We start from the raw sequence: 24,399 nt of genomic DNA, 5'->3' as shown, positions 1-24,399 counted from the left end.
AACTGTTTTAGTTGCATATCATTGGTTAATGGAAACGCTGTGATTTCGCAATAGTCTTTTGTCGACATTTAAAAAATAACGCTAAAGTTTTACACAAATCTGTATTGACAACGCAGCAAGTCATTGACAACATTGGTTTTGTCTTTCCAGGTTTCAGTGGTCAGAACTGTGAAGAGAATATAGACGACTGCCCGGACCACCAGTGTCTGAATGGAGGAACCTGTGTGGATGGAGTAAACACATACAACTGCCAGTGCAAGCCGGAGTGGACAGGTACAAAATTTCCTTCTGCTTTCATGTGCATTTTGCATTAGTGCTTTTAAATACTTAAATTACAGGGCTGTGTTCGTTGGGAACAAACCCACAACGTTTAACAAAACAATTATCTACCAATTGCACTGCAGGACATTTACATCTATGTTATATTTGAAATGTACGATGATGCTAATTCCCCAGGTCAGTTCTGTACCGAAGACGTCAACGAGTGTGACTTGATGCCCAATTCCTGTCAGAACGGTGGGACGTGTTTGAACACGCAGGGTGGATATAACTGCGTCTGTGTGAATGGCTGGACCGGAGATGACTGCAGCGAGAACATCGACGACTGCGCAGACGCAGCGTGCCACCCAGGAGCTACGTGTCATGATAGGGTGGCATCCTTCCTATGCGTATGCCCGCACGGGCGCACAGGTGATGATTTAAGGGTTTCATTTTTTTAGCTTCAAAACCACTTAAGACCCAGTAAATTAGTTTTACTCAAACCAATCAGAATCCACATTGACTTCCATAGTATTCTTTTTTTCCTACAATGGATGTCAATGAGGCTTCGGATCGGTTTGGTTGCAAACATTCCTCGAAATATCTTCCTTTGTGTTAATCAGAACAAAGAAATTAATAGAGGTTTTTAACAACGTGTGTGAGTAAATGATGACAGAATTTTAATTTTTGGGTGAATTATCCCATTAAACGGGCAGTATTTGTCGTAGATTTGAATCTGCTGTGATTACTGCATTATGTTACAGCACATTTTAATTCTCGTTGTGTCTCTTCGTCGTAGGTTTGCTGTGTCACTTGGATGATGCCTGCATTAGTAATCCCTGTCAGAAAGGCTCCAATTGTGATACCAATCCAGTCAATGGCAAGGCCATCTGTACCTGTCCTCTTGGTTATGTCGGCCCAGCCTGTGACCAAGACGTTGATGAATGCTCGCTGGGTGAGGACGGATTCATTTATTTGTCTCTGTACTGTTACCAAAATGTTTTTCGGACTTGGAAACGATAATAGCATGGTATTATTTTAAGAATACATATGTCCGTCTTGCAGGTGCAAACCCTTGTGAGCATGCTGGAAAGTGTATCAACACGAAAGGTTCTTTTCAGTGTAAATGTCAGCCGGGATACGTGGGAGCTCGATGTGAAATCGACATAAACGAGTGCATGTCGAGCCCCTGCCAGAACGAGGCTACTTGTTTGGATCAAATCGGAGGCTTTCATTGCATCTGTATGCCAGGTAACCAAACATCACTGCTAATTTCATATATATATATCGCTATTGAATTGTGACTGCATATTCTGTTTATAATACTGTACCTTGACAGCATCGCTAAGCTGTTTGAATTCTCTTGCTGATTTCTCCCCTATGCTTATTGGCAGGGTACGAGGGAGTCTTCTGTCAGATCAATATCGATGAGTGCGCCAACATGCCCTGCCTCAACAATGGGAAGTGCGTCGATAAGATCAACAGCTACCAATGCGAGTGCCCGACAGGTGAGCCTGCAGGGGTCAATCACCTCCCAGGACAGAACAGAGAGGAGAAGAGTAATCCCTGCCTTGAGGCAGGCTTAGTCAGGCACGGCTAAAACGCACAGAATAATCCATAGAGAAGCTTCTAGAAAGTTTAAATAGTAGACAGTGTGTGTATTTTATTGCATAGCATTTTAATGCATTTATACCGTAATGTTAGTTTTAAATATGTGACCCTGCCTGGACCACAAAAAAGGAGATACACAGGGTTCCCACGGGTTCTTGAAATCATCGAAAGTTTGTGAATCTGGAAAAAAATTCAAGGCCCTGGCAAGTTTTTGAAAATATACATACATAAATACAGGTCATTGAAAGTGCTTGAATCTATTTTATGCAAGAAGTTTTCTGAAAAAAAAAAATCAATATTATGCCCTGTGTTGTGTAGGATAATATCATAAAAATTCTAGATTTTTTTAAGCACATGTGCTAAACTGTTTGCTTTAAATGCTTATATCTTCTGTATGCGAATGTTGATTCATACCAAAATGCTTTTTTGCATAGTTGTGTTTGACACATGAAAACGTCTCGGGTTACATATATAACTGTTGTTCCCTTAGGAGGGAACGAGACGCTGCGTCTCCCTTGCCATACTTCCTGCGCCCCTGTAATGCTGTCTTTGGCAATATTTCAGATAGCGATATACTTCCCGGCTCCCGCGTCACCCTGTCTTTGTTGTTAAGCCTCACCATTGGTTGATTTTGATATAAACATTCAGACGCACTTTCCCCTTGGAGGCGTCCCCAAAGTGTCACCGCAGTGACGCAGCGCGAGTTCCCTCGAAAGGAAGCTGTAACAATGTATCTTAAAAGATAACACAATGTAACCTTGCTCTCACTTGAAATATGTAATGTGTCCTTACATTTAGTCCTTGAATTTGAGGGTATTGGACCTGGAAAGTCCTTGAAAGGTCCTTGAATTTGAATTTAACTAAGGTGTGGGAACCCTGTATACAACTATTTGAGTCTGGAATCTGAGGGTGCAAAAAAATCTAAATATTGAGAAAATCACCTTTAAAGTTGTCCAAATGTAGTCCTTAGCAACAAATATTACTAATGATAAATAAATTGTTTATATATTTATGGTAGGAAATCTTCATGAAACATGATCCTTACTTATTATCCTAATGATATTTGCATACAAAATAGATAATTTTGACCCGTACAATGCTTTGATAGATATATATTTTTAAATATACCCGTGTGACTTATGACATGGTTTGTCTCAAATGTTTCTTTTTTATACTCTACATGCATATCTTTATCAATATGAATTATGAATCTAAATCGAAATTTAACTGTGTGTGCACAATGTATAATATTTGATATAATTTTGTTGTTATTATTATACCCAGAATTCCCTCCAGTCCAGCTTTTGAACAGCTCCAGTGATGTGAAAGTAATTTTGGTGAAAGTGTAGCATGCATCTCTTAACAGGATCAAAAACAGGCCTCTATATGTAGCAAAAGCACATTCAGGATGCAGAGGAATTCATGCATAAATAAGAGGAGGGGCGTAGGGGTGATGCAATGTGAGGCTCGTTGAGGAGAGTGGCGCAGAAGTTTGGGAGGCGATACGCTAGAAAAGTGGAGGACAGGCCCTTTCACCGTTTCAGATGGAAATCAGAGCCCCTCTTCAGCATGCCGTGCGAGGGCTCCTTTCACCAGTATACACACTAAACCCCTATGGCAACCACAATGGGCGCTTTTTGAACGTGGCATTTCAAAGAGACTTATAAAATTCCTGTCTTCTAAAATACGCAAACGACTTGATTACAGATAGTAGAGAGTTTCTGGGAACGACGTGAGCGGGAATTATTTGTTAAGATTATCAATATAACAGGCTTAAGCAAAACCCCTAGTATTATACTTTCAGAATGTAATTCGTCCCACGGCATCTATGATGCAAACCTAAATGACACCTCCAATGTCTGAAACGTCAGACCTAATATATAAATTAAAGAAGTAACCTAATCATTTTTTAGGAACTGGAAATGGGTGGCTCTTTTATGGGGCAAATCACCCCAGCAACCATCATCTTAACAATGTCCTGGTGATTTCTTTGTAACCTTATTTATTGTGTAGAAGAAAAAAACTTCAATCCGGTATAAACGTCCCATAAGATTTGTAGCCCTTAATGTGTTCAGACTGTATATTTGAACAGCAGACGTCTTTAGCAAGGGATTAAAATAACTGAGGTAGAAGGCATGAATGTTGGGGGTTCCTGAGCGACGGGGCAGCTGAATAGCAAGAGGTCAGGGGTTGCGAGGAGCTTTTCGGTGAGGCAGACTCTAAAAAGGGGGGCCGCAGGCTGGGTAGGAGAATGCACATTGTGATGGAAAACCTCTACGAGACAAAAGAGGCAACCGGCATGGCTCGGCGTTCCATTGAATAGACAGTTCCTCTTTGTCTGGTACTCTCGGTCGTGACCCCCCTCCTTCACCCTGTCTCCCACTTTCACTATGGCAGTGATAAAAAGAAAGTTGGTTTTAAGTGATGGTAGTGTGGAGGAATGAAGCGGGTGCGAGCGGGAGAACTCATTTCATTGACCCCTCCCCTCTTTTCCCGCCTTTTATCTCCCTCTGTTTCTGCCCTCAGGATTTTCTGGTAGCCAATGCCAGTTCGACGTCGACGAGTGTGCAAGCACCCCCTGTAAAAATGGCGCCAAATGTATTGATGGGCCAAACACGTACACCTGCCAGTGCACTGAAGGTATACAGATGCTGCATGCATGTTTTGTTGCTTATATACAGAAATAATTGCATCACATATACCAGGGGTGCACCGATAAATGCCGATATACACTAATAATCAAATAGCTAAACAAATATATTTTTGCTAATGCAATGGTGGTAATAAACAACTAAAGAGTCATTTCTAAAAAATGAATTGGTCAAACGGTGTCATAAGAGATACAGTCAATAAATCTTTCATTTCTAGGTTACACCGGACAGCATTGTGAAACAGACATAGACGAGTGTCTTTCAAACCCATGTCATTATGGCACCTGTAAAGACGGCCTGGCGTCCTTTACTTGTTTCTGCCGTGCGGGCTACACCGGCCGAATATGCGAGACCAACATTAATGAATGCCTCAGTCAGCCCTGCCAAAACGGAGGGACCTGTCAGGACCGGGAGAACGCCTACCTTTGCGTTTGTCCCAAAGGAACTGAAGGTAACACTACATGTGTAACATTTCTTATGTATTCATTTCAATGTCAAAAGATTTTCTGGACATTTATATCGCCCTTGTTTTGTGTCGACAGGTGTTAACTGTGATGTTAATATAGATGACTGCAAGAGCAACCCTTGTGATTATGGAAGGTGCATTGACAAGATCAACGGGTACGAGTGCGCCTGTGAACCAGGATACACAGGTTAGTTTTGTCAGCCAATCAGCACAGATCATGATATCACAGATCACACACCTGATGAAAAATACCAATGATTACAATCTAAATTGAGAGTTGAAATGTTTTAAAGTACTTTAACTAAATGGCGAACAATTACAAAATTAAAAAGTAAGAGATCTATGTAGAAAACTGTTAGTTATATTAGTTTACTATCTAAAAAAAGGAAATGTTTTATAAAGTTCTTCTAGGCAGCAAAATGGAAATTAAGTATTTAAATATTTTTTTGTAAATTATTGCAAAAATTTTGACCAAAAAACTAACCATTTTTAGACAATCGGCAAATGTAAGCTGATATGACTTTAAACGGTATTGTTTTGGAGAGAGGGGGTGTGGTTAAAGACATGGGGGCGGTTCATTGGCTGAGTCTAATGGTGCGTTCACATCAGACGCAGAAGAGGCGGCAAGCGCAAGTGATTTTCATGTTAAGTTCATGCATAGACGCGAATAGGCATCCTGCGGTGTGAATGACGTGGCGTGGATGGCGCATTCCGCAAGAATTGAGCTTTGACGCGTGATCCGCGCGAGTTGAAAAATTTGAACTTTGGCAGATTTTCTCGCCACGTTACCCAATCAGGAGCTTGCTCTAGTAGTCATGTGATAACAGGAAGCTAGCGGAGGCTGAAAAACAAAGCAACAATGAAGGACAATCTTCATTGCTATTCGAGACATCTTCGTACTTTTACAGGAATTAAAAGGATCTTGATTGGAAGAAAGTAAGTGAGAAGGTCGAACAATCTGGTAAGTTTACTCAATTTGAGCTATATAAGCCCCTCCCATGCCGCAAATTTATGCATGAATGTCTCGATTGACTAGAAATTCCCAAGCGAATAAAGCGAGTAAACTTAAAATGATTATTCGTCCAACTACCTGCGAATAGCACGTTTTTGCCGCCTCTTCCGCGTTTGGTGTGAACGCACAGTAATGAAAGTCAGCAAAATGGCCAAACATTGCTAACAGCACTATTAAAATTTGAGATAGTCTCAACAAAAATGGACTTTGCAGTTATGTGTCTGAAACTGCAGAATGTAGTATTTATTTACATTAGTGTTGTAGTCAAGACCACCTAAACCGAGACCAAGACTTTAAAGGGTCGAGACCAAGACAGGCCGAGACCAAGTCAAGACCAAGACCATTGCAAGTCACTGCATTAAAACACTAATGATAAAATGTGGAATATGCAAATGACAGACTTCTTGTCTGTGTTTGTGTGTGCGTGTGTGTGTGTGTGCCATCAGAGAAGTGAGAGGGGGTTCAGCTGTCAGCAGGAAGTGGCAGCCCCTGGCAGCAGGAAGTTGCTGCCACTGGCAGCAGACAGTACCTGACACTAAAACCCGAAACCAGAGGAGGCTGTCAGCGGCAGGAAGACAAATAAATAATTATAATAATTTCTAATACTTATTTAAATAAGTATAAATGTCAGTATTATCTGATTAAAAAGATTTATTAAATATAAACAAAGAAAAAGATAAATTGGCCAAACGTTAAATTCCAGATGAATATTTATGTATGAATGCATATGCGTGTAAATCAATGTTTGTGTGAAATAATGAAAGATATGCACAAACACTAAAATCGGAATAAAGAGGAGGATGTCAGCGGATGCAAGACAAATTATTATAATTTCTAATACTTATTTAAATAAGTATAAATGTCAGTATTTTATGATTAAAAAGGTTTATTGAATTTAAACAAAGAAAAAGATAATTTGGCCAAACGTTAAATTCCAGCTGAATATTTATGTATGCATATGCGTCTAAATCAATGTTTGTGTGAAGTAATGAAATATATGCACAAAAACACCTAGATAAATGAATTCATATTTATATGAGGCACTTACTACTAGATGTACTGCATGTTGTACATTTATTATACAGGCTACACACACACACACGCCTAAATGACAAAGAGAGACAGGTCTCACCAAAAGACCTTTATTTTAAATATTTTTATTTTTGCTTGTTTTTTTTACATTAGTAACTCAAGAAACAGACACATTAACACGTTGTGTAATATGCAAATTATCCAAACTTTATAAGCCAAGTATTATAACCAATTTCATATCAAAGAGTTGAGAATACATATTATCTTGTTTATTAAAAGACACATATAATGTTTTGTATTAAAAAGTTAATTACTGTAGAAAGCTTTGGATACATGTATTAGACAGATTTTGATTGATTGAATTGATTAAATACTTTATTGAACAACAATCAATTCAATTTCATGCTTAATTTGCACACCTGGTAAGCAGTTATTGTCCACTTCATTGCAGTGTCGGCTGCCAGCCCATTCTCACCAAAAAGTGTACAAATGACACGCAGTGCGATTTTCGTGCAATAAATATGCCAAATTCCGCTTTTGCGTGCATATGATATGCCAGTCCTTCCCATTCACTTATATGGCGAATCGTTTTGTGTCGTTTTATTTATTGGTTTCTCATTTGTTTTCTTTTTTTTACCATTTTCGCTTGGGCTTAGGGTTAGAACAACTTTTTGTATAAAAAAATGACATCCTAACCCAAACCCCATCTCTAACCCCAACTCCAAGCAACCATGGCTTATATATAGACAAAAACATATAGAAACCTGTATATTAAATAACCTTCTTAAAGCTGTAGTCTACGATGTTGAAAATCGGTCGAGAAAGACCCTTTAATAAATATAATTACTTTGACCCGTGATACGCGATGTTAAACGGCTAACATTCCAATGCCGACCGGCAGCATGAGCATGTTTTCAGACTGATATAAAGATATTTACGTAACACCTCACACTATAAAAGTATAAATAAATGCGTACCTGCTCAACAAAAAGTCTGCCGTGTCAGCGTCGGTTTTCAGTCCCATATCTCCCCGAAGCTTCCTCCAACGATCAATGGTGGACCCTATATTAATTCGACTTTGAGTCCGGCGTTTGAATCTCAGTTTAAGGTGGAGTTTCAAGTGGAGCGGGGATTGGATGAGAGCAGACGACCAATGTAAGCTGTCTGGCCGGACAGCTTACATTGGTCAACTTCTCTACCGCTGTACACCCAATAGATTGAATGGATTTTTTTTTATTCTTTTTTCTCTTCATATTGTTAGGATTTTACTGTAGAACCATAACCAGCACCTAAACAAGGTTATTAATAATGAACAATTTTTGAAATCGTAGACCATAGCTTTAAACAAATCTAAAATCTAAACCCAAGCGAAAAGGGTTTAAAAAACAGAAAACAAATGAGAAAATGGTTTAAAAAACAGAAAACAAATGAGAAACCAATAAATAAAACGACACGAAACGATTCGCGCTATATAAGTGAATGGGAAGGACTGGCGTATCATATGCACGCAAAAGCGGAATTTGGCGTATCTATTGCACGATAATCACACTGCGTGTCATTTGTACGCATCTTGTGAGAATGGGTTGCTTCTGCAGTGTATACATTTTCTAAAAATCCTGGGATGGCTCAGACTTTGTTCTCCATGTAGTTACACCTGTACATTGAAGTGATAAAAATAATAAATGACCATTACAAATATAAACATTCAGACATGTCAGAGAAATTTAATGATATGGCACCATTTTAAATCAAATATATAAAAGAAAATGAATTGCTGGCTTGATGGCGCCAGCAGAAGTGTGCCTGTCCACCAGACTTCTGAATTTTGAACAAACCAATGAGAGATTTAACAATGCAGCATCACCCTCCTCCAGGACCACGTGAAGAAGAATTTCTTACAGGACAGCATCTGGAACTATTGGGTATTATAAAAAAAAAAAATACGAAAAATTACTGCAATAGGTAATACTTAAAACATGTATAAGGCATTTGCCATAAATCTACTATAATAGTTAGTGAGGGTAAAGACTTTTAGTGACTGCTTCTGTATTATTGAATGTGCTACTACCATTAAGATGTTCAAGATGTACTCCGATGTTCTGCACTTCTTTCTCCTGCCGTTTTGTCTCATCCTTGAATGCTTCCAACATGGTTGATGTGCAGTGCTTCTTCCTAAAAATAAAAACAAACAAAAAATAATTCACTTTAGTTAGTAAGATTTTGGAAATGTAATGGGTTCTTACCCGTCATAACTGATGGTCAGGTACACAAAAGGTGAAGGCAGAAATAGAAGAGTAGTTGTTAAAAGAACCGTTTTGTCAATTGTTATAGTAAAACAAAAACAAAAAAATCAATAAGTTGATGGATATCACACAATCACTTGAAAAATTAAACAAAAAAAAGTATGAACAGTGTTGCACTTGTATCTTCTATAAATCCAGTCAAACAACATTCGTTTTTATAATATTCAATAGACTCTTGTTAACACGTTAACAAACGTTAATATTTAATCGTAAACGCTATATTTGAAGTACGTTATTAGCCCCCTAACATACAGCAACAATTATACATGATGTAAGATGTTACACAAACTACGTTTCTAGAATAAATTTAACATTTAAACTAAAATAGGCAAAGTTACACTGTCGTTTACTAAGATAAGAGTTAAAATCAAACTTACATTCATTACTCCGATTACAAACTTACCGGTCTCGATCAATCGCTGCCATTACTAAAGCATGCAATGGCTGCTGTCGTAGTTATATGTGATTGGTTGCGTTCACGTTGGTCGATATTGATTGGCTGTTAGCGACTGTCAGGTCCCCTGCCAGTAACTGCCTTCCGGCTGTCAATGGCAGCCACTTCTTGCTGCCGGCTGCCGATTTTTTATCTGAACCCCTACTGAGAGAAGTTGATAAAATAATCAAAGGCATTGCAGATATGTGGGAATTTATCTTTGTCTATAAGCAAATAAAAGTGAACAAACACTAAAAAACTGAAATCGATTTAACCATTTAATCTGAACTGTCTTTCCATGGCTTGCCATCCACTTAACACAATGCAGGTGTTTTTAGTTATAAAATTAGAAAAACTGTCATTGGGAGAAACTTAAACAATGCCAAACCTGAATAAACTGCATAAAATTAATGATAAAAAATACATTTGTGATGTGCCATCAGTTGTGGTCTTGGCCGGTCTTGAAATAAAATTCCGAGTCCTCTTTGTCTGAGACCAAGACGAGACAAAAATGCGGTAGATTCCAAGACGAGACCAAGACCTTTAAAAAGTGGTCTTCTTGAGACCGAGACCGGCCACGAGAACTACAACACTTATTTACATTCATACCAGTGATGCGTGGGTTGATCCAAAATTAGTGGGTCCCTGCGGTCACCGCCGGTTACCCGCATTTACGAGTCATTCAAAAATACTTTTTATGATATTCGGGCCGTGGTCGGGTCGTTTGAAATAAAGACGCTAATTAATCCTTTGTAATTTATATAGTTTACAATAATATAAAGAACACCCAATAGCAACTAGTTTCTACTGTACGTCTATGGCCCAATGACACTACGATGATCATTTACTACTTTTATAAAATGGGGGCCAGGAAGCGGGTCAGGTACAATATTTATTAATTTATTTATTTTGCGGTCCAAGTTGCGGGCGGGTTAGTTGAAAATGTCGGTCTGGTGCAAGTTGTTGTTAATACCTTGACCTGCGCATTACGGATACATACATACATGCATACATACATATATGCTCCAAGGTGGTGCGAAAGAGTTGAAGCGGGAACTAATTTGCATATTCAGCTTTTAGAGTTACATTTAAGTTGTTTTAATGCATACAGAAATTACTGTCAGGGGAAAAACTTTTTCATATGCTATTATGATGCAAAAAGATGAGTTCCAAGTGACAAAATTATCAACTACACCTTGACTTTAATTTTTCCAGTATTTCAGAGGAAATCAATCTGTATTTAAGTTTATTCATGTCTGTACTCTTTGTCAACAATTGTCTCATTCTTCTTTAGAAATTTTAGGGGAAACATCTGAGACAATATTGATCCTAATAAATTGAAATGGCAACAATGTTGTGGTGTAGGAGGTGGTACACTTAATCCAGGTCTTTATCAGTGTAGACGATAAGAAAGTCAACAAAGAGATCACCAGGTTAGACGGACAACAAAGCAGGGTGGGGAGAGACAGCTGGCCAGCGAGCACAGACTCTGCCCGGGCCGCTGTATTGCCTTACCGTCTCGCTCAATCCCCCGCCTGCCGGGTGGACAGGCAAGCCGCCCTGCTCCTGCATTCAGCCAAAAAGATCTCCAGGACATCTGGGAGTTTGAAAGGAGAAAAAGATTTGCAAAAGATTTGTGAAAGTCGATCTTTTAAAAGGGGGAAGTTGGCCGGTGCTTTAAAGACAAGTGATAAACGAAACCCCAGCCTTTATGTTAGGCATTGCGTTCAGTGAATAGAGGAGTTGCCTCCAGTCGAGTCTAAAAGCTGGGCCGTAAGCCTAGGGTTTCAGGGGAAACGGGGATTGGTCCAATGAATGGCATCGAATCGGGAATAGTTACAGGTTGTACTGTAGTTTGATGCCTAAAGAAGTGTGATATGACAAAAGAATAGTTAGTTAGTTTTGAAAATGTGATGAATGTAACTTTGTAATTGTTCTTGTTTTCTAGGAAAAATGTGCAATTTCAACATTGATGACTGTGCCATCAATCCCTGTCGCAATGGTGGAACGTGCGTTGATGGAGTCAATGGATTTACGTGTTTATGCAGAGAGGGCTACCATGACACCACCTGTCAATCACAGCTCAACGAATGCCTCAGCAACCCTTGTATTCACGGACGTTGTGCGGACAAAGTCAATGGGTGTGTATTTAATTTAAAATAATCTAAAGGGGCACATATCATAGGTCTTTATTGACTATAGCGCCAACAGGTCTGATTTAGTTGTTGGAAGACCAGGAGTTTTCCTACTGGTCCAGGTGGTCTACCAGTTAATTTAGATCAAACAGGTCAGCTGGTGGTCCAGTTTGGACCCCCTGATGACTGTAAATAAGCTGCCGTATACTGGATATTCCAGCAAAAGTAAGTCATTTCTTTAGAAATATTTAAAATTCCCATCTCGTTCCTTACAGCTATAATTGTATTTGTGACTCGGGCTGGAGCGGTGTCAACTGTGACATCAACAACAATGAATGTGAATCCAACCCGTGTATGAACGGAGGCACCTGTAAGGATATGACCAGCGGATATGTCTGCACGTGTCGCGCTGGCTTCAGCGGTCAGTAGCTTTAACTCCTAATGTACTGTGTGGTCTCCACTTTGACCCGCCTGCTTAAACTCACTGTGATGTTTGATTGTAGGTCCGAACTGCCAAACTAACATCAATGAATGCGCCTCCAATCCTTGCTTGAATCAGGGAAACTGCATGGATGACGTGGCTGGATACAAATGCAGCTGTTTGCTACCTTACACTGGTAAGACGTCAGCTTTATGTCACGACACGAATAAGGCAGAACCCAGGCGCATACAGGGTTGTAAACACAAAAGGAAGTTTTATTTAAATTAACACAGAAAACAAAACCCATATATATGAGGCCGATATAACACAAAATTATGTTTTTTTAACAAAGTTCAGGAGGAACATGTTCAAATAATCTACCTTGTCATTGTGATCAGCTGTCACCAATCAGCAATCAGGTGTCCACCTGATCAACATTAAAGGTGCAGTGTGTCATTTTTTAGAAGGATCTCTTGACAGAAATGCAATATAATTTACATAACTATATTATCAGTGTTGTATAAATACCTTACATAATAAACGGTTTATTACCTTAAAGTTAGCCATTTTTATATACATACACTGTGGGTCCCCTTACATGGAAGTCGCCATTTTGTGCTGCCATTATTTTACAGTAGCCCTAAATGGACAAACTGCTCTACAGAGAACGATTTGTCACTACTGTGTTTTGTCTTAGACGACAACATGTTTTATCTGTGGTCGCTACCGTAGCTTCTCAATGCATTTCGGTGAACAGTGGACTAAGCCGTTGGTTGCAATTCACAATCGCACTGCTACATGCCATTAAAATCCACAGACTACAACTCTAATGGAAACCTACAGTATATAGACTGGCAATCGACTCTTCAAAATATTTACAAGACGTATATATTGAAGATCTTACTCTTCTCGGTACTATATGAATAAGAATTTGCTGCACACCAGTGCTGTTGTGCGTAACACACGTAACATCACGATTGGACCTTTTACTGTCTTGGTCATTTCATTATTTTGCTTTACATTAAAGTGTTTTTTTCATTATGAAAATTAATTTAAAAGATCAAAAAGATTCATCGACAAATTTATAAATAAAAAAAACGTCAAATATCGGCTGATATATACATTGTCCACTCCAATATTTCAATCTATTACTACTCGTAGTAAACAGTAGCAAGCTCAGCCTGATCTCATGAGAATTTGTATGTATTTTATGAGCTGGGTAATCGTACAAAAAGATACGATTATCATAAAAAACTATAACGAAACCCCACTCCTAACCAGTGGCGGCAGCTGGTGACTGCTCTTTCGAGCGGCGCAAATTCAAAATATGTGTTCGGGGTGTCGTGTGTCGCTTGTGTTTTCAAAATATGTGTTTGTTGTGTCATGTGAACCATGTGCATCACGTGTTTTGTCAAAATAAGTGCCTGCTGCGCACGCGTCTAAACCGTTTATGATAAAAGAGACGCTCACGTTCACAAAATACACGCAAGACAGTCTTAACAGTATACTCTGATTACGCATGAGATTAGTATCTGGCAAAAGCGAGCGTCTTTTTTATCATAACCCATTTAGAATGCGTCTGCAGCAGGCACTTATTTTGAAAAAAATCACTTGACGCGCCGAACACATACTTTGAAATGAAGAATCACACACATGACCGGCTACATACATGCTGACGGACTTCGCATCATGCGTCCTCGAAAAAAGAAGTTATCGGCGGTCACTGCCCCTAACCCCACATCACGGTGCAAAAGCAAATCGTTTAAAAATTTATGAATGTGGTCGTACAAATTCATACGTATTACCAAACTTGTAAGATATGTACAAATTGCCTTGAGCGTTGGCTAGCTAAGGGCATTTATAGTGTAGTTGAATTAATCTCAATTATGAAATACTGTTCCCCAACAGTATTTACGAGACACTTAGCGTCACAATAAAGTACACTGAAGTATGCAATAATAAGACATCCGGTCTTCCTCAGCTAAGCCTTTGTTTGCCTACAGTGGCCGTTCGGTGAGCTTTGCGATAATTTTTGGTGACGACACAGGGCAATGTGTTTTCAGTGGACTACACATTCTTTCCAATCGCTGTGTTATTTGAAAAAACAGATAGTGATGTTCTGCCTTTGGAGCTGAAATCATATTTATTCCCAGCGACTCTTTTGGAAAAATCCACAGCGTTATATCAAGAATAACAAAAATTGGGTTTAAGCAGGGTGGGAACAGGAGCCTGTCATATTTCCTGTTTGCTCTGTTTCCTCTCTCACAGAAACACAAATGGCCAGACAATGACAGGAAAACCTGCTGGCTTCCTGCAGGGGTGGGCCGTCGTGAAAACAGGCTGAATGTTCTTTGCTTGCTAGAACTGACAGGCCCGAAATTTGTGATCCTCTATATTTAGTGACATTGAGAACGCGTCCTCCTAAGTACTCTTAAATAAAAAAAAGATTAGAATGAGAAAACAGTTATGGAGGAGTGATTTTACGTGCACACACAAAAAATCACGTTTTTGACTTTTTATCCGCCAGGTGAAAACTGTGAGACCCTGTTGGCCCCATGCAGCCCAAAACCCTGTAAAAATGGAGGTGTTTGCAGAGAGTCCGAAGACTATGAGAGCTTTTCCTGCGTGTGTCCGGAAGGATGGCAAGGTCATCATTTAAAAAAAATATGCAAAAATAAATGTGAATCTCCTTTCTTTGTCGTAAACTTCTTTTTCCTACCGTAGGCCAGACATGCGAGATCGACATCAACGAATGCGTCAAGAACCCTTGCCGAAATGGCGCCACCTGTCAGAACTCCGTCGGCAGCTACAAATGCAGCTGCAAGTCTGGCTACACGGGCCGCAATTGCGAGACAGACATCGATGACTGCAAACCCAGTACGTATCCTCCTACCGTTTTACATCTTCATCTCTTCAACATTGATTTTCTAACCCTCTTTATTTTCATCCAGATCCCTGCAGTAACGGAGGATTTTGCAAAGATGCCGTTAATGCGTTCACCTGCACCTGCCTGCCTGGTTTCCGCGGCAACAGATGCGAGGAGGACATCAACGAATGCGAGAGCAACCCGTGTAAAAACGGCGCAAATTGCACAGACTGCGTAAACAGTTACACCTGCACCTGTCCGCCCGGCTTTAGCGGGATACACTGTGAGAATAACACACCAGACTGTGCTGAGAGGTAAGATTTGTGTCTTTCACATCATTGCACAGGTCATGGGTTCGATGCACTTGTAAAATGCACTTGTTTAAAGGGACACTTCACTTGTTTTGAAAATATGCTCATTTTCCAGCTCCCCTAGAGTTAAACATTTGATTCTTACTGTTTTGGAATCCATTCAGCCGATCTCCGGGTCTGGCGGTACCACTTTTAGCATAGCTTAGCATAATCCATTGAATCTGATTAGACCATTAGCATCGCGCCTACAAAATAACCATAGAGTTTGGATAGCTTTCCTATTTAAAACTTGACTCTTCTGTAGTTACATCGTGTACTAAGAACGACGAAAAATTAAAAGTTGCGATTTTCTAGGCCGATATGGAACTATACTCTCATTCCTGCTTAATAATCAACGACTTTGCTGCTGTAACATAGCTGCAGGAGGCGCAATGATATTACGTAGTGCCGGAAAATAGTCCCCTGCTATTGAAAGATACTAAGGGGACTATTTTTGGCTGCTGCGTAATAAATTTTAAATAGGAAAACGATCAAAACTCTTTGGTTATTTTTGAGCGCGATGCTAATGGTCTAATCAGATTCATTGGATTATGCTAAGCTATGCTAACAGCGGTACCGCCAGACTCGGAGATCAGCTGAATGGATTCCAAAACTGTAAAAAACAAATGTTTAACTCTAGGGGAGCTGGAAAATGAGCCTATTTTCCAAAAAAGTGTAGTGTCCCTTTAATTGCACTGTAAGTTCACATAGATGTGAAGACATAACATGATTTGTTACTGTTTTGGCTACAATTGTTACATCCAAAAGGCGACCAATCAAACATATTCACTTCCATAGAAACAAATATTGATGAAAACAAACAGAAACTCAGACGCATGAACAATTAGCTAAAAAATGACGTAACCCTGTACACCATTGTTGTGTGTGTGTGTGTGTGTGTGTGTGTGTGTGTGTGTGTGTGTGTGTGTGTGTGTGTGTGTGTGTGTGTGTATTTCTTCTGATATTCAAAAAAACTATATTTATAAAAAATATTTATAATGATTTTAGGTCAGTAAATGTATGCCTGTCCCAAATCATTTCCCCTCAGTTGTCCATTAGCACCCCCTTTGATGAACAAATGATGCTGCACCAGCAGCAAAGCCCATGATATATAAATGATCTGAGAAACATGCTCAACTGTTTAATTCTTATTACTGGAAATTAAATCTGTGTATTTTAACAGATTAATAATCCATATTTGTTTTTCACCCAGCTCTTGTTTTAATGGAGGCACCTGCGTGGATGGCATCAACAGCTTTACCTGTCTATGCCCCAAGGGCTTCACTGGCAACTACTGCCAACATGACATCAACGAGTGTGACTCCAGACCCTGTATGAACGGAGGCACCTGTCAGGACAGCTATGGCACATACAAGTGCACCTGCCCACAGGGCTACCAGGGTCTCAACTGCCAGGTAACGCAACTAATTTATATTAATAATTATTTTAGATGAAGTAACTGCATAGATAAATGAATTAAAATAAATTGTTTGGGATTGATCCTCAGGAGCTGGTGAACTGGTGTAAACCATCTCCCTGTAAGAATGGAGGTACCTGTAGGCAAAGTGGCACCAGGTACAGCTGCCAATGTCAGACGGGCTGGACCGGTCTTTACTGCGACGTTCCCAGCGTATCTTGTGAAGTGGCTGCCAAACAGCAGGGTACTATTGTGTGTTTTTACTTCGGGCCTACATGCTTCCCATTTCTCCCATCACTGCTCAATTTACAAATTGAAATTTTTTTCTTGCCCTTTAGGAGTCGAGGTGGCACTGCTGTGCCGTAACTCCGGCCAGTGTCTGGATGCTGGAAGCACACACTACTGTCACTGTCAGGCCGGATACACGGGCAGCTATTGTGAAGACCAGGTGGATGAATGCATTCCCAATCCCTGCCAGAATGGAGCCACCTGTACAGACTACCTGGGCGACTATTCTTGTGAAGTAAGTTCATGTTTGCTGGTTAGCAAGATAATAAACTAAGCAAGTGCATTGCAAGTTCCTGAAGTGCATACTTGCATTACTGTGGCTTAATAAACTTCACGCAAGTTACATTTGGTGAATTTTGGAGGGCATAGTCATTGAATTAAACTCGCATATTACTAGAAACAGTATTTGCCAAACTGGGATATGCAAGTCTTTTTATTAAAGAATGTTATTTTATAAAAAATAAACACTGAAAATTATTAAAACATTCTTAAGTGTACCCTCTAGTGTACATACAGCACACTGCTATTGTCAGTGTAAAATAAATGCACCTGCACTTGGAAAAAATCACTTTAGTATCATGTAAATTTCTCTTTTTTAAATAATTGCTTGTTTTGCAAGGAAAGAAATAAACTGCTTAGTAAACAAAAAGAGCCTTTGTGTTACGTTTGCCATCAATTTACTCATCAATTTTCTTTTCAGTGTGTGCCAGGTTATCATGGAGTGAACTGTTCCATTGAGATCAATGAGTGCCTTTCTCAGCCCTGCCAGAACGGAGGCACATGCATCGACCTGATCAATACCTACAAATGCTCCTGTCCACGGGGAACACAAGGTCAGCCATCACTTCCTCCTCTTGGTTTGCTTTCTGTACCTTTCTTTGTTAATTAAGACCGGCAGGCTTAGACTTTTGCTTTTTGACGGATTTAATTGTGCATGTGAAAGGATGTGCTGAATACATCTCAAAGATAGACTTTTATTTTAAAAAATGGAAATTAATAACCTGGGAACAATTTTAAATAGTGCATTATATTATTTGCAATAGTTATTTTTTGTTCGCATTTGAAATTCATTTTGTGTGCCACCTACCTAGACAGCATTATTAAGGATAATTTACCAAAATATGAAAATTCTGTCATAATTTATTCACCCTCGTGCAGTCCTAGATGTAAATAACTTAATTTACTTTAGTTTAACACAAACAAATCATTTTACATTAAAATGCTATCATGTTGTCTTATTATGTGGAGGTCAATATGGCAAAGCTCCAAAAAGCACATATGTGACCCTGGACCACAAAGTCATAGGGGTTGTGTACACCAAAACTTTTACGCCCGCGGCCGGCGCATGTTTTCAATTGTTTCCAATGGAAGCTCGGCGTTTTTCAAATTAGCCAGCAGCTAGCGGGGTTTTTGATAAAAGAGACGCTCACGTTTGCCAGATACTCGCATAATCTCATGCGTAATCAGAGTTTACTGTTAAGTGAGTGTCTTACATGTATTTTGTGAACGTGAGCGTCTCTTTTATCATAAACGGTTTTGATGTGTTTGTAGCAGGCACTTATTTTGACAAAACACGTGATGCACATGGTTCACATGACGCAACAAACACATATTTTGAAAACTCAAGCAACACACATGACACTCCAAACACTTATTTTGAATTTGCACCCCTCCAATGAGCAGTCACGAGCCGCCAATGATTAATTACTTAAGTTATCCAAATGCCAAGCCACAGCTCAGCTACATACTACATTCTCCGGTACGCACATGCGCGACCTACACGTACAAAGTTTGCGCAGTTACAAAAATCTGGCAGTGCACACACAATGTCGCATACTGTTGTGATTGACAAAATTTGTGTCATGCGTACTGTACGCAGACCCTCGCGTATGCTTAAAAATTGAACTATAGCCTAACTTAGGCCGGTTTAAGCCATGTTTTATTTAAGTACAGTAAGATGAGTTTTAAATAACACTGTCTCTGCTCCTGTCTCAGGTGTTCATTGCGAGATCAACATCGACGACTGCACACCCTTTACCGACCCTATCACACAAGAGCCCAAGTGCTTTAACCAGGGCCGCTGTGTGGACAAAGTTGGTGGGTACCACTGCACATGTCTGCCGGGATACGTGGGCGAACGCTGCGAGGGAGACGTCAACGAATGTTTGTCCAACCCTTGTGACCCTCGGGGTACACACAGCTGCACACAGCTCACGAACAACTACCGCTGCGAGTGTCGTACCGGCTACACGGGTACAGCAAGCTACCTTGGACCACCTTTCTTTGTGTGTTTGGGTTTTTGTGATTTGACACAAGCTTATTTGTTTTCCTGCAGGTCAGCGCTGTGATAAAGTGTTTGATGGGTGTAAGGGAAAGCCATGTCGGAACGGAGGCACATGTGCTGTTGCCAGTAACACACCTCACGGTTTTATCTGTAAATGCCCACCTGTGAGTATGGTGCTTTTCTTGAAGATGACATGCTAAATTTGTGATAAACCAATTTTATATAAATAAACGTTTTGCAACTCATGTCTGTCTCTTAGGGGTTTACGGGCTCAACCTGTGACTACGACGCCCATGCCTGTGGGAGCCTTCAGTGTAAAAATGGCGGCACGTGTGTTTCCGGTAACAAGAGTCCTAAATGTTTATGCACCCCTGCCTTTACTGGTCCCGAATGTCAGTATCCCTCTGAAGGACAGTGCACTAATAACCCCTGTTACAATGGCGGCACCTGCGAGTACATCACTGAGGCTCCATACCACCACTGCGTCTGTCCCAAAGGCTTCAATGGACTTTTCTGCCACATCCTGGACCACAGCTTCCCTGGTGGCACCGGGCGAGACATCACACCTGCTCCCGATGTCAAGGTCAGCTGCGAGATAGCAGAGTGCCTGAACAAGAAAGCCAATAAGATTTGCGATAGCGCTTGTAATAATTACGCCTGCGATTGGGACGGAGGGGACTGCTCGCTGAACTTCATGGATCCGTGGCAGAACTGCTCGGGTGCGCTGCAATGCTGGCTCTATTTTAATAACGGGAAGTGCGATGAACAGTGTCACAACGCCGGGTGCCTCTATGATGGCTTTGACTGCCAAAGATTAGAAGGCCAGTGCAAGTAAGTGATAAAAAATAGTTTTTTTAAATAATATGTGCTTTTTCACCATTTTAATCACATTGTTTTCCCCTCCTACAGTCCGCTCTACGACCAATACTGTAAAGATCATTATGCGGATGGCCACTGTGACCAGGGCTGCAATAACGCTGAGTGCGAGTGGGACGGTCTGGATTGCAACAGAAACGTTCCCGAGAAGTTAGCCGCCGGAGTCCTGGTTCTCGTGGTGCACATTATGCCGGAGCAGCTTCGAAACAACTCTTTCGGGTTTCTGCGGGAGCTCAGCCGGGTGCTGCACACCAACGTGGTTTTCCAGCGTGACAGCAAGGGAGAAATCATGATTTACCCATATTACGGGAACGAGCAGGAACTGAGAAAACACAAACTTAAACGCTCTGTGGACGGCTGGGGCGACGCTTCTGGTGACATCCTGAACTCGGTGAAAAACAGCGTTTATAATATTGTCGTGGAGGGAGGGAGAAAGCGCAGAGAGCTGGACAGCATGCAGATCAAAGGGTAAGAATGTGAAAATATTTTTTTGTCGGCATCACACATCTTGCATCTGTGACGTGCAAGTGAATAAAACAGGTTAACTTTCAACTCTACATAGAAAATACAGTGAATTTGGAGATACTATGTTGAATATAGATTTAAAGGTGCATTATGTAACTTGACAGAAATGCAATTTAATATACATAACTATATTATCAGTGGTGTATAAAGACCTTAAAAAATAAACTGTATTGTTTTTAAAACCTTAGAATGAGACGTTTTTATCTACATACACCTCCCTTACATGGAAGTCGCCATTTTACGCCATCATGTTTCTACAGTAGCCCTAAATGGACAAACTGCCTTATAGAGTGCGTTTCTACATTGTCTCTTTCTACTGTTTGTCCTATGGTGGCTACCATAGCTTCTCTATGTGTTTCCAAAGATAGGGGTGAGCTGTGGACTGAGCCATTGGTTACAGTTCACAGTCTCACTGCTAGATGCCGCTAAAAATATTTATTTTATTTTATTTTATTAACCAAAAAGTAAGGGGTTGCCGCTTCAAATAATGACCATAAAATAAAAGATCAAAAGCTTTATTTAATATTTTATATTATTTTTATATTATTTTATTAACCAAAAAAGTAAGGGGTTGCCGCTTAAAAAAATGATCATAAAATAAAATATCAAAAGCTTTATTCAATATTTTAGTTTACTTTACTTTATTTTATTTATTTTTAATTTCATTTTATTAAATTTTATTGTATTTTATTCATTAAAAAATGGATGGGTTGCCGCTTTAAATAATGAACATAAAATAAAAGATCAAAAGCTATATTTAATATTTTATATTATTTTTATTTTATTAACCAATAAAGGGGTTCAGGGTTTCCCGCAGAAAATTTGTTAGTTAAGGTGGTAGGGTTGGACGATTGGGCGGGGCAGATGGCGTGGCAATCAAAGGGGCAGGGCATATGCGTCATGATGAAAATTTTAACATTTTATTTAAAACACTCTAATAAAACTTAATTTTGAAGAACCTATGACAGAAAATGAACACATACTAGATTATTAATGAATTAAATGTTTTTAACAGATGCCTCTAATGGGAATAGCTGCGTGATGAAATGAAACTAAAGGGTTAATAAACACAAACTAAAGCAGATGTTGTAGAACGTCTGGCGAACGATGATAGATAGCACAAAAATTTTAAAAACTGATTATTTCCCACTATTAACTACATTATCTTAACTTTTTCCTCACCAGCGTTTTTAAAAAAGTTGCCAGCCAGTGCCAGCATTTTTCATGATTTTCACAAAAGTTTAATGCCTTCCAGAAAATGTTCTTCTTTAAATATTAAAACAAACAATATATCAGATGAAAGAAAAAACCCTCTGCTTTCAAACAAAAAAAAACCTGTTTCATCCTACCTTCATTAGTTCTCTTGTAATCACCTCTCAAACATGGGTAGGTTTCTTCAAAAATACCCAATTTTGAGCAAAAAGCTGAGATAATTCAATTTTTGCGAAGGACTTTTGATAGAGATCAGATGCAGAGCGATCTTTAAAACATACGAGGAGTTCTTTCTCTTTCATGTGAGGCGCTACTTCCGGGTTGTATAAGTTGCGGTATTGCGGAAATCCGGAAAATCTCGTCATTGTCGGGGAAGCGTTTCTCGTCAGATATCTAAAATGTGCTGCTGGAAACCCTGGGGTTGCCGCATTAAAAAATTATAATAAAATAAAAGATAAAAAGCTTTATATAATGACCATAACATAAAAGATCAAAAGCTATAGATAATATATTTTATTTCATTTTACTTTATGTTATTTTATTTATTTTTAATTTCATTTCATTTTATTTTATTAACCAAAAAACAAAGGGGTTGCCGCTTGCCTTTAAATAATTACTAAAAAATAAAAGATAAAAAGCTTTATTTAATTTTTTTTTTTACTAACCGAAAAAGGGTTGCCACATTAAAAATGATAATAAAATAAAAGATCAAAAGCTTTATTCAATATTTTATTTTACTTTACTTTATTTCATTTATTTTTATTTAATTTTATTTTATTAAGCAAAAAAGTAAGGGGTTGCTGTTTAAAATAATAACCATAAAATAAAAGATCAAAAGCTTTATTTAATATTTTATTTTATTTTATTTTACCAATAAAGTAAGAGGTTGCCGCTTTAAATAATGACCATAAAATAAAGGATCAAAAGCTTTATTCACACATGCAGTCTAAAAAAATTACAGTAAATTTAAAAAGATTGCCCTTTTCTGGTAAATATACAAAAACAGCTATTCAGACAGCGAGAAGGCCCATGAGAATTATTATAGATTTAATCATCATAAATGCTGATTCACATGAAAAGATAGACACATTAACATTCACATCTACACCTACAATTAAGAAATGAAACCAAACTCTAAAATGTAGCCGTAAACTGCTCAAATTATGGGTTTCATGTAAAGTGATTATCTGCAACCATGTGAGTAACTTGCATCGTGCCCATTTTCACACCTCGGAGAGTAACCTTCTCCCATGTTGCTCCAAAAAGATTAGCAATACTTTGCCACATTTGCAATAAAATCACAATCATAGGTTTTCAGTGGTTTTCCAGTTTTTTAGTTTATGAACCCTGTAACTGCTCATACAGGTGTCAGATTGTGCTGCCTGGCCCACAGGTTTAGGATGTGTGAAACAGGCTTTATGCTGTAAAAATTTAATTTTTAAATGTACTGCATTTCATCTTTGTTCTGACTTTCATCAGCTCTGTGGTGTATCTGGAGATCGACAACCGTCAGTGCTACCAGCAGACCTCCGAGTGCTTCCAGAGTGCCAACGATGTGGCGGCCTTCCTCGGAGCTTTGGCTTCTAGAGGGAACCTGAACGTGCCTTATTACATCGAGACTGTCACAAGTGAGTATTCAGCATGCGCACGCACCTCCCGGTCGGCACGCGAAGAGCGCCTTCCCATAATGCCCTCGATCAACATTATGCACACTCCCATGTATTCCGACAGCATTCCCTACCAACCCCCAACCTTTAACCCCGCACTCCGCATGCCGATTCCTACAGCGGATTACAGGGATTGCTTTGAAGTTTGTGTATTTGTTCTTTATAACAATGAAGCAAATGCACATCAGATGGACTAAACAATCAATGCAGCAGTCGGGCGCCAAAACTGCTAATTGATGTAAAACATGTCCAACTCATTTGTCCCAACAAGATCACATACGTGGATATGTGGAATTTAAAATCATGGGGGCTGGTGCAACCTTAACCTTGTTTAACGTACCAGGACTTAAAACATCTCCAAGGGTTTAGGTGAGCAGAGTTTATCATTTCAAAATCGTTAGCGGAGAGAGTGCGAAAAAAGGACGGAGGAGGAAAATTGATCGGGAGTGTGCTAGAAGTTGGGAGTCTTTGTTATCTCGAAAATCCTAATAAATCCTTCGTCTTTACAGCTTAAAGTGTGCGCAGTAATTTGAAGTTCATTAATCCCTCCCTTTTTTCCCCTTAAAGAAGAAGTGGTAAAGTTGTCTCCTGG

General features: G+C 39.4%; 1 protein-coding gene across 1 annotated transcript in view; it reads left to right on the top strand.

Annotated features, from left to right (window-relative positions):
- Positions 1-24,399, top strand: part of notch1b (notch receptor 1b) — a 56,186-nt gene that overhangs the window by 24,896 nt on the left and 6,891 nt on the right. The window contains exons 5-27 of the mRNA XM_065284368.2: positions 151-273; positions 457-690; positions 1,058-1,213; positions 1,324-1,509; positions 1,653-1,766; positions 4,396-4,509; positions 4,738-4,971; positions 5,063-5,173; positions 11,715-11,907; positions 12,177-12,322; positions 12,405-12,518; positions 14,850-14,969; positions 15,047-15,199; positions 15,274-15,502; positions 16,752-16,953; positions 17,046-17,199; positions 17,294-17,478; positions 17,944-18,076; positions 19,239-19,496; positions 19,579-19,691; positions 19,787-20,358; positions 20,437-20,871; positions 23,620-23,768. Of these exons, the coding sequence (XP_065140440.1) occupies positions 151-273; positions 457-690; positions 1,058-1,213; positions 1,324-1,509; positions 1,653-1,766; positions 4,396-4,509; positions 4,738-4,971; positions 5,063-5,173; positions 11,715-11,907; positions 12,177-12,322; positions 12,405-12,518; positions 14,850-14,969; positions 15,047-15,199; positions 15,274-15,502; positions 16,752-16,953; positions 17,046-17,199; positions 17,294-17,478; positions 17,944-18,076; positions 19,239-19,496; positions 19,579-19,691; positions 19,787-20,358; positions 20,437-20,871; positions 23,620-23,768 (4,428 nt within the window). The remainder of the gene's footprint in view (positions 1-150; positions 274-456; positions 691-1,057; positions 1,214-1,323; positions 1,510-1,652; positions 1,767-4,395; positions 4,510-4,737; positions 4,972-5,062; positions 5,174-11,714; positions 11,908-12,176; positions 12,323-12,404; positions 12,519-14,849; positions 14,970-15,046; positions 15,200-15,273; positions 15,503-16,751; positions 16,954-17,045; positions 17,200-17,293; positions 17,479-17,943; positions 18,077-19,238; positions 19,497-19,578; positions 19,692-19,786; positions 20,359-20,436; positions 20,872-23,619; positions 23,769-24,399) is intronic.

Source organism: Paramisgurnus dabryanus, chromosome 5, assembly GCF_030506205.2.
Source record: "Paramisgurnus dabryanus chromosome 5, PD_genome_1.1, whole genome shotgun sequence".
In the NCBI taxonomy this organism is placed as follows: Eukaryota; Metazoa; Chordata; class Actinopteri; order Cypriniformes; family Cobitidae; genus Paramisgurnus; species Paramisgurnus dabryanus.
The sequence above is the reverse complement of the archived record's forward strand: the minus strand, read 5'-3'. Positions and strand labels throughout refer to the sequence as shown.